The 11,514-nt window shown below is 38.5% G+C and overlaps 1 gene segment (V, D, J or C); it reads left to right on the plus strand.

Moving 5' to 3' along the window:
- The first annotated feature begins 1,013 nt into the window (after window positions 1-1,013).
- LOC104935723 (Ig kappa-b4 chain C region-like) lies at window positions 1,014-7,761 on the plus strand. The segment is given in 3 exon segments: window positions 1,014-1,087; window positions 6,466-6,501; window positions 7,269-7,761. A coding segment is annotated over 1 exon segment (252 nt).
- Window positions 7,762-11,514: the final 3,753 nt, after the last annotated feature.

Raw genomic sequence — 11,514 nt, forward strand, 5'->3', positions numbered from 1 at the left:
ACTTTTAGCCCCTTATATGCTACCACTTGGGGATTGTCAGCAGAAGAAGCACGACATAAGATTTCTAACTATGGCTGAGGATCCCAAGGTTATATAGTTCTGTATTCCCTCATGGACCTCTGTCCCATTGAACTTTATGTCCATGCCTAAAGGACTGGATGTTCAACACTTCATTCAGCTCAATAAAGACAAAATTAAGAATCATGAATGTTTGTGGCAAAAAGCCAGGGAGACCATGTGCGGGGAAGGATCACGACTGAAGCAGGTCAAAAACCTTGGAGTTGACTTGGATTCTGGACCTCAGTTTGATTCACACATTGAAATGTCATGAAAATCTAATTTTATCATCTCAGAAGCAATTGCTCTGGTCGCATTTTCACTAGTATTTATCATTTATTTATGCATTTCTATTTTTGCTAAATTGTTTTATTCATCAATAAAACAGCATGATCAGAGGCATCCAAGTCCCTGTTGGAGTCCGTCAGACATTTCCATAGAGAGCCACTTTGCATCAGCAGCACCATGCTCCAGTGCTCGGGAGAGTTTATAGTCCTGAGAGTTGAACACTGGGACTGACAGCTGTCCTTCATGACAACAAGAAGCACAGAAATCCCTCATCAAAAAACATGACTTTGATCTCGTCCTCATCTGGATCGTCCTCTGCTGGCTTCCAGGTAAGTCCAGAGAATAAACTCCTCTCCCCTATGAACATCCGTCCCTCTGAAATGAAGCTGACAAAACCATGACGCTGTTTATGTTTGTGTCTGTATCCTCAGAGTCCAGAGGCCAGGTCCAGTGACTCAGCCTGAGCAGTGAGCTCTGTCTGGGGGCTCTGTCACAATCAATGTAGGACATCAGAATGTTCATGTTGTTGAACAATTACCACATTTATACTGGTACCAACAGAGAGATGGAGAACTCCTAAACTGCTAATTTACTTTCGGAGCACTCGAGTATCAGGGATTTCCAGCTCGTTTTACAGGCAGTGGATCAAACTGATTCTACTCTGACCCCAGTGGAGTTCAGACTGAAGATGCAGCAGTTTACTACTGTCAGAGTGAACACTACATCAACAGTGTGTATGTGTTCACACAGTGAAAAAAGCATCGTACAAAAACCTCCCTCAGTCAGGAGGAACTGAAACTGAACTAAGCGTGCAGCTGGAAGCCACTGCAGAGACTGATACACTTCACTGAGGACACACACACACACCCACACACACACCACACACACAACACACATCACACACACACACACAGACACTTTGCACCAGAAAAGACGGTCCTGTGAAGGATCAGAGATCTACAGCCGTCCACTTATCAGACATAGTTGAAGCAGTTTGAATTTTAATTTAATATTTTCTGTATGAAAGACCTTTGCTAAAACTCCTCAGTACTGTAAGATCAGCAAACAAACAAACAAAAATGATGAAGAAGGAAGGTGAACCTACATGTGAATGTTTGAGTGGTTGCAGGACTGTTTTGGTCTTCTTTCTTCAGCTAGACAAAATATTCACAATACTGCTGCAAATCAACATAACAAGGGCTAGTAGATTAAAAAATAAAAGGAGAGAAATGCAGTGGTTCTCCACCTGTAAAAAAGAAAAGGTTAATTAAACCTAAAGTGAAGAGAAAAATAGAAACCAAGTAAAGTTAGCTAAACTTACCAAACTAGTTTACCTACTAATATTATCATCTACTAATTGCTGCTACGATATCGCTGTTAGTGATTAAAAAAAAAGAGGGACTGCACTGAGTAGGACAACAGAGTCTTATGAGTTCATAAAATAAGGAGAAATCCTCAGCAGTGAACAGAAAGTACTTGAGGAAGAGCTATGAATAAAAATAACTATCACTCATAAGTGTCCAGGCACAGACACAGCCGGTTGGCAGCAAACACCCTTCCCTCCACATTCACATTACATGAGAAAAACTAAAACGAGCTGTTGACTGCACATTCAGCAAATATGTGGACAATAAACAAGACACTCATGATTAACACTTTTTATCATTCACTATTTCTATTATTTACGAGGACCGCACAAACAAAATAGAAAACAATGACACACTGTGTCTCGATTATAATATAAATATAAAAAATAATTCAGTATCACCACAATATTTACAAACAATAGAAAAAGCTGAAGACTGTGTTCCAAATATCATGCTAAGAATGTTCTCATCCAAAATTCGTTGTTGGCACATCCATAGTTTAGTTCAATTTCAAAAAGACTGAAACTTCTTTTTTATAAATCCTTATCATCATGTTTATTTAAATCATCATAATGATAATCTAGTTATGCATTGGAGCATCAGATTACTTAAACTAAAAACACTCTTCTGTCTTAAGTGTACAGGGGCTATTGATCATTTGTGTCATCGCTGTTGTTCAGCTACATTAGATGGCAGTGTTGACCCATGGCTGTGGCTGAGCGGCAGAGCGTCATCCACTAATCAGAAGATCAGTGTGTCAATCCTGGCTCCTCCATGTGCATGCCAAAGTTGCCTTGGGCAAGATACCGAACCCCAAATTGCTCTTAAAGATTTGCATCAGTGTTATAAATGCATATGAATGGTTAGCTCTAAAAACTGATGAGGCAGTTGGCACCTTGCATTGCAGCTAACGCATAAACATCAATGTATGAATGTGTGTGAAGGGTGAATGATATGTAGTGTAAACAAACTACCCACTGTAAGTCTATGCCACGGCTCCAAATGTAAAAAGTCGAGAGCTCACTGAAAATGAAAGGGTCCGCATTAAAGCACTTCATGGTGCTGGATGGTCTCTGACAGGTGGTCTGATACATTGTTAAGCACTGTAGCTCCAGTCCATTCACCATGCAGTGAGATCAGGAGTGAGCTATTAAGAGTTATCACCTCATGCAGATGACACCCTGCTTTTATTTCTACATTTTTATTTTTAATAAGATAATAGAATCATCTCTAGGTACAAATTAAACAACACATGACTAACATGGATTTTCTTACAAGGGCCAATGTTAGTATATAACAGATAGCTGTGTTGTGATTCACTGTTGAAGTGGCTCTAAGTATATGTATGTTTACCAAAGGTTAATAATATAGATGTAAACCATAGAAGAGTTCTATAGTCTAAAACCATTAAAAACTCATTTGGGGGAATCAGACTTGTTACTGTACATTAAACTGACTAATGTTACATGTAAGATTTCAAAGAAGGGAAGTCAAAAGACATGTCACTGATAATATACATGATGAAATCTTTATTGTTTAAATTGTTGAACAAGCAAGAAGACGTTAATATTAAAACATGACAGAGAAAACAGAGAGAGAGAGAGAGAGAGAGAGGAGAGAGCAGACTAGCAGAGTAGTAAAACCAGTAGCAGAGTCCAGTGAGTCAGGTCAGGACTGGGAACACTGGCTTTCCTCAGTTGTTGAGAGAGTCTGGGAGCCCTGGGTGGGCCTCACAGGTCAAGAGTCCACATTCCTCCAAGGTCTGCAGCGAGCTCATGGTGCTGCTCCAGCTGTGAGAGGCCGTCATTCTCCAGCACCACGGGGCCTTGCTCTCCTCCAGTGCTGCTGCTGCTGTCCACCTTCAGGCCAGACTCCAGTCTGAGGGGAAGCCCTGTTGGCCAGACACATGAGCGTGGGCCTTCCCTGCTGCAGCTCCTCACTGGCAGGGGGCAGCACTGTCAGGGTGGGTGCAGCATCACCTAGAAGACACAATCAGTTTAGAGGACAGGGACCATACAAATGTCAATCAAACCAGAAGACACTTGGACACCTTACTGTGGTGAGAGTTGAGTTTCTGTCAGATGTTTTTCTGCTCCAACAGTCACTCACTCACACATTGGTTCACTCCTTTTACGAAGCCTGTCATGCATATCAGCACAGAGAATCATCATACCGAAGACCTGACATATGTCAACTACACTGGAAATTAATATTTTTAAAACAACAAAAAATAAATTAAAAAAAATTTTTGTCAAAAGGTGATGAAGATAATCGATCCCTGTCAAGAGATTATGAGCCAAAAACTATGGCCATAATACAATTCATGACAATACTAACATTGAACCAAACAGCCTCAGAAAACTGTCAAAATGATTTTAAAAGACCATCGCAGACATTATATGAGAGATTTAAAACTCTTTAAACTCAACTTCCAAACAGTTTTAAACAGAGAATTAATGGTTACATTTTAATTTAGTAAGTATAGTGTTGTTCTTTAATGTTTCCTGCATTTCAAGCTGTACATTTCACAAATTAGTCTGGAAAATTCATAAAAAGTTCAGTATAGCTGCTCTAGTTCAACACTGGGGTTAAACAGGAGAAACAAAGAATAAAATTCTTCTTTCAAGTGATTTCGACCAGTTCCTGGAAATTTAAGTTACTCAAGTGTTTTTAGACACAGAATGAAAAAGTTAACTGATGACACCAATTTAATATTTGGAGAGAAACTACTTCCAACTGCGCTGTGTCCTCCACCAAAAGTCCTCCACAGTGTACAAACATGATTGAGGCGCCGAGCAAAAACCTCTCCTGTAGAGAGACACGGCTCTCTTACTTTGACACAAAACAAACCAACATCCATAGTTCCTGTATTTCAAAAGAAACTATTTATCTTATTCTAATGGAACACGAAGACACAGAAGACATTCTAAAGAACATGTATCCACAGTCATTCAATCCAATCCATCTTGATCTCCGACTGTTAAATCAGTCTTGACTAACCAAGTAAACCTTTGTAGCCTTCGTTAGTCGTACCACTTAGAGATGTCAGCAGAAAGCAAAAGACGATGTCACACAACTTCATTCAGCTCAAAAAAGACTAAATCGAGATCATAATGTTTGGGCAAAAAGCCCAGGGAGACCATGTGCTGTGAAGGATCACGGACTGAAGCAGGTCAAAACCTTGGATTGACTTGGATTCTGACCTCAGTTTTGATTCACACATTAGAAATGTTATGAAAATCTAATTTTATCATCTCAGAAACATTGCTATGGTCAAGCATTTTTCATTATTATAGCCAATTTATTATGTATTTGTCTATTTTTGCAAAATAGTTTTCATTGTTGTCTGTGCACACGCATGCATGTTTTCATCAAAGGTGCTGTATAAATAAAGTTTTTAGTTTAAGATGTTGAGCACATACACATGTCCAGGGCTCAATGAAAACATATTCTTGCACATCTCAGTGTTTCGTGTAACCAAAGAAGGCCTTAAAGAACAACTGGAATACAGGGATTATAGATCATCCACTGTTGTGTAAAAATCAATCAAATCAAATTCAGATTTTATTTGTATAGCCCAAAGTCACAAATTCCATTGCCTCAGAGGGCGCTTTAATCTGTACAGGGAGTGGACACCTCTGGGAGGGGTGAGTCTAATCCTAGGCAGCATAACTAAGGGTGACCTGAGCCAGCCCTAATATAGCTTTGTTCCACAGAAGAGGAGCTTGATAGCTGAAAGCTCTGGCTCCAAATCTACTTTTGGAGACTATAGGAACCACAAGGAACCCGGCATCCTGAGAGCAAGTGTTCTAGAGGGGTAGTTAGGTATTATGAGCTCTTTAGATAAGATGGTGCCTTGACCATGAAGAGCTTTGTAAGTAAGGAGAAGAATTTTAAATTCTATTCTAGTTTAATAGGTGGCCAAATGGAAGCCAAAATGGGAGAGATGTGATCTCTGATCTTGGTCCTGTCAGAACACGTGCAGCAGCATCTGAATTAACTGCAAAGTCCTAAGAGACTTATTTAGAGCAGCCTGATACAAAAGAGTGACATAGTCCAGCCTTGAAGTAACAATATTCGTGGACTAGTTTTTTCTGCATCGCTTGGACACAAAGGTCTGATTTTGCGATGTTACGTAAGTGAGCAGAATGCAGTCCGAAAAACTTTGTTTATTGTGACATTATGATTCTTCACAGCACATGGTCTCCCTGGGCTTTTTGCCCAAACATTATGATCTTAATTTTGTCTTTATTGAGCTGAATGAAGTTGTGTGACATCCAGTCCTTTAGTGCATGACATAAAGTATCAATGGGACAGAGGTCATGAGGGAATACAGAACTATATACCTGGGTATCATCAGCATAGTTATGAAATCTAATGTCGTGCTTTCTGCTGACATCACCAAGTGGTAGCATATAAGGGCTAAAAAGGTTTACTCGTTATCAGTGTTAATTAACAGTCAGAGATCATTTTAAGGTGGATTTGGTTCGATGACTGTGAACGTCTTCTGACTTGTTTCATTTGACATGAGAACAAATCCACTTTGACTTTTAAACCGATTTAAAGCTATACCTGTGAAAATGTGACTAATTCTGAACAACTGTGGCACTGTTTGATTAATATAATATGAATTAGTTCTTTTAAATACAGGAACTGTTGATGTTGAGTTTGTTTGTGTCAAAGCCAGAGAGCCGTGTCTCTCTACAGTGAGAGGTTTTTGTACGGCGGCTCAATGTGTTTGTATCACTGTGGAGGACTTTTGGTGGAGGAACCAGACTGGACGTTGGAAGTAAGTTTCTGCTCAAATATTAAATATGGTGTCATCAGTTAACTTTTTCATTTCTGTGTCTAAACACTTGCAGTAACTAACAGACTGGTCGAAATCACTTGAAAGAATGAATTTTATTCTTTGTTTCTCCTGTTTAACCCCAGTGTTGAACTTAGAGCAGCTTAACTGAACTTTTTATGATATATTCCAGACTAATTTGTGAAATGTGAACAGCTTGAAATGCAGGAAACATTAAAGAACAACACTCATACTTTACTAAACTAAAATGTAACCATTAATTCTCTGTTTAAAACTGTTTGGAAGTTGAGTTTAAAGAGTTTTAAATCTCTCATATAGTGTCTGCGATGGTCTTTTAAAATCATTTTGACAGTTTTCTGAGGCTGTTTGGTTTCAGATGTGTCATATGAATATTGTTTATATGGCCATCATTTTTGGCTCATAATGCTCTTTGACAGAGGATCGGATTAATCTTCATCACCTTTTGACAAAAAGATTTTTTTTAATTTATTTTGTTCTTTTAAAAATATATAAATTCATTTCCAGTGTAGACTGACATATGTCAGGTCATTCTGTATGATGATTCTCTGTGCTGATATGCATGACAGGCTTCGTAAAAGGAAGTGAACCAATGTGTGAGTGAGTGACTGTTGGAGCAGAAAAAACATCTGACAGAAACTCAACTCTCACACAGTAAAGGTGTCCAAGTGTCTTCTGGTTGATTGACATTTGTATGGTCCCTGTCCTCTAAACTGATTGGTGTCTTCTAGGTGATGCTGCACCCACCCTGACAGTGCTGCCCCCTGCCAGTGAGGAGCTGCAGCAGGGGAAGGCCACGCTCATGTGTCTGGCCAACAAGGGCTTCCCCTCAGACTGGAGTCTGGCCTGGAAGGTGGACAGCAGCAGCAGCATCAGCTGGGAGGAGAGCAGGAGCCCCGTGGTGCTGGAGAATGACGGCCTCTACAGCTGGAGCAGCACCATGAAGCTCGCTGCAGACCAGTGGAGGAAGGTGGACTCTGTGACCTGTGAGGCCACCCAGGGCTCCCAGACTCTCTCACATACACTGAGAAGAGACCAGTGTTCCCAGTCCTGACCTGACTCACTGGGACTCTGCTACTGGTTTTACTCTGCTACTGCTCTCAGTCTGCTCTCTCTCTCTCTCTCTCTCTCTCTCTGTTTCTCTGTCATGTTTTAATATTAACGTCTTCTTGCTTGTTTCAACAATTTAAACAATAAAGATTTCATCATGTATATTATCAGTGACATGTCTTTTGACTTCCCTTCTTTGAAATCTTACATGTAACATTAGTCAGTTTAATGTACAGTAACAAGTCTGATTCCCCCAAATGAGTTTTTAATGGTTTTAAGACTATAGATACTCTTCTATGGTTACATCTATATTATTACCTTTGGTAACAATACATATACTTAGAGCACTTCAACAGTGAATCACAACACAGCTATCTGTTATTACTAACATTGGCCCTTGTAGAAAATCCATGTTATGTCCATGTGTTGTTAATTTGTACCTAGAGATGATTCTTATTATCTTATTAAAAATAAAAATGTAGAAATAAAAAGCAGGGTGTCATCTGCATGAGGTGATAACTCTTAATAGCTCACTCCTGATTCTCACTGCAGTGGTGAATGGACTGTAGCTACAGTGCTTAACAAATGTATCAGACCACCTGTCAGAGACCATCCAGCACCATGAAGTGCTTTAATGCGGACCCTTTCATTTTCAGTGAGCTCTCGACTTTTTACCATTTTGAGCCGTGGCATAGACTTTACAGTGGGTAGTTGTTTACACTACATATCATTCACCCATTCACACACATTCATACATTGATGTTTATGCGTTAGCTGCAATGCAAGGTGCCAACTGCTCATCAGTTTTTAGGAGCTAACCATTCATATGCATTTATACACTGATTGCAAAGTCTTTAAGAGCAATTTGGGGTTCAGTATCTTGCCCAAGGACACTTTGGCATGCACACTGGAGGAGCCAGGGATTGACACACTGATCTTCTGATTAGTGGATGACCCGCCCTGCCTCCTGAGCCACAGCCATTGGTCAACACTGCCATCTAATGTAGCTGAACTAAAACAGGCGGTGACACAAAATGATCAATAGCCCCTGTACACTTTAAGACAGAAGAGTGTTTTAGTTTGAAGGAATCTGATGCTCTCAATGCATAACTAGATATTACATTCATGATGATTAAATAAACAATGATAAATGATTTAATAAAAAAGAAGTTTCAGTCTTTTTGAAAATTGAACTATAACTACTGATGTGCCAGCAACTGAATTTTGGATGAGAACATTCTTAGCATTGATATTTGGAACAAGCATCTTTAGCCTTTTTCTATTGTTTGTAAATATTTGGTGATACTGAATTATTTTTATATTTATATTTATATAGAGACACAGTGTGTCATTATTTTCTATTTTGTTGTGTGGTCTCGTAAGAAATAGAAATAGTGAATGATAAAAGTGTTAATCCTGAGTGTCTGGTTATTGTCCACATATTTTGCTGAAGTTATACAGCTCATTTTAGTTTTTCTCATGTAATGTGAATGTGGAGGGAAGGGTGTTGCTGCCAACCAGGCTGTGTCTGTTCCTGGTACACTTATTGAGTGATAGTTATTTTTATTCATAGCTCTTCCTCAAGTACTTGTCTGTTCACCTGATGAGGATTTCTCCTTATTTTATGACCTCATAAGACTCTGTTGTCCTACTCAGTGCAGTCCTCTTTTTTTTAATCACTAAACAGCGATATCGTAGCAGCAATGATAGTTGATAATATTAGTAGGTAACACTAGTTGGTAAGTTAGCTAACTTTACTCGGTTCTATTTTCTCTTCACTTTAGGTTTTATTAACCTTTTCTTTTTTTACAGGTGGAAAACCACTGCAGTTTCTCTCATTTTATTTTTTCATAAACATAGCCCTTGTTATGTTGTATTGCAGCAGTATTGTGAATTTATTTTGCCTGTGCTAGAATTGACCCAAAATAGTCCTGCAACCACTCACAGTCACACGCAGGTTCACCGTCCTTCTTCATCATTTAGTTACCTATCCAAGTTTGGTACTTTTTAGGAGGGGAGTCTTATTTTTTCAAATAGCTGGTCTCACCAGTGCTGAGGAGTTTTTAGCAGAGGTCTTTCATACAGAAAATTATTAAATTAAAATTCCAAACTGCTTCAATCTATGTCTGATAAAGGTGACTGCTGTAAATCTCTGATCTTTCAAAGGACCGTCTTTCTTGGTGCAAAAAGGTGCTGTTCCCTGTTTGTGACACCACTTTTGTGGTAATCATTATAAAAGAAAAAGGGTTTAAAATGATGAACACATTTTTGTCACAAACACACTCAAATCAGAAAACCTAAAAGAGAAAATTCCATAACGTATGCATGGAGGATTATCATGACGTGAACAACTGAGATCGATCTAAGAAATATGACTTAAACCAGCTTAGGGCGGTTCTTTGATGCCAATTTGATGTTCCAGTCTCTGTAAAGAATTTGAGGGTCAATGGTGTCAATGCAGCACTAAGATCTAACAGACAAGTACAGAGATGAGTCCTTTGTCTGATGCCATTAGGAGGTCATTTGTAACTTTGAAATGCGGTCTCTGTGCTATGATGCACTCTAATCTGACTGAAAATCCTTAAATAAACATTCTTTGGAGAAAGTCACACAGCTGATTGGCTACAGCTTTCTCAAGTATCTTAGACAGAAAGGAAGGTTTGATACAGTCGGTAATTGACTAAAACCTCTGGGTCTAGATGGGCTTTTTAAGAAGAGGTTTAATTACAGCTACTTTAAAGGACTGTGGTATCCCGATAATAAAGCCAGATTAATCATATCCAATAAAGAATGACTAACTAGAAGTAAAACATCCTTGAGCAGCCGGGTTGGGATGGGGTCTAAGAGACAGGTTGACGGCTTAGCTGCAGAAATGATTAAAGTTATTTGATGAAGGTATGGGAAAAAAAGTCTAAAAACATATCAGGTTTTACAGCTGTTTCAAAAACTTGCTGTATCAGAATGCAGATCAGTGCCTGTTGAGGGCAAGAGGTGATGGATTTTGTCTTTAATAGTTATAATAAAGCTCATGAAGTCATTGCTTCTTAGACCTAAAGGAATAGATGGCTCAGTAGAGCTGTGGTTCTCTGTTAGCCTGGCTACAGTGCTGAAGAGAAACCTGGGGTTGTTCTTATTCTCCTCTTTAACACATGTTGTCTAACATACACATGAAGAAGACAGAGGTTACAGTTACACTCGTTCTGTTTTATCTATGTATTATCTATTTTTTAGGATTATTTCCTGCTTTTTATTGCATTTTTTACATGAATAGGATAGTGCCCTTTAAAACCCTCTGATGCCCCTTTAAAATCCTAAGTGACCCCTTCACACATAAATGTGTGCATAAAAACATCAAGCTATAAAAATCTTATAAATTATTTTTTTAATAACTTTTGTTTAAACCAGCATCAGTCCTAATCATACATATTATCAAATAGTAATGATTTTAAATTTTTGTCATGATGCATTTCCATTTTATGGTCTAAAAAACACAAAAAATGATTTATTTTCAATACACTTCATGCATACTGGATTATTTATGGTTTGATTATTGCATCTTGGTGTGTGTCTATGTGAAATATTAGCAGCATATTTATTTTATATGCAATTTTCTTCACGACACTTAAAAGCCCCAGGCCTCAAATGAGAAATGAGAATTTTTTGCATTTGAGTAGAATCAAATATAGTCTTGAATGGGTTTCAATGTTTATGTGCAAAAAAATAACAACAGGTCTATTTTAGTCCACATTGTTTACAATAGGCTAAAAATTAAAAAACAAATGCATTAAAAATTTAAGGAATACTGAAAAATGCACAACCTTGCATAAATCATCAACAATATGCATGAAAAAGGTGATAAAATATGCTAGAAAGTAAAAGCCAAATACACAAAAATGCGCAAAGGGGCATCAAAGGGTTACTGTAAGT

Source organism: Larimichthys crocea, unplaced genomic scaffold, assembly GCF_000972845.2.
Source record: "Larimichthys crocea isolate SSNF unplaced genomic scaffold, L_crocea_2.0 scaffold466, whole genome shotgun sequence".
Lineage (NCBI taxonomy): Eukaryota > Metazoa > Chordata > Actinopteri > Sciaenidae > Larimichthys > Larimichthys crocea.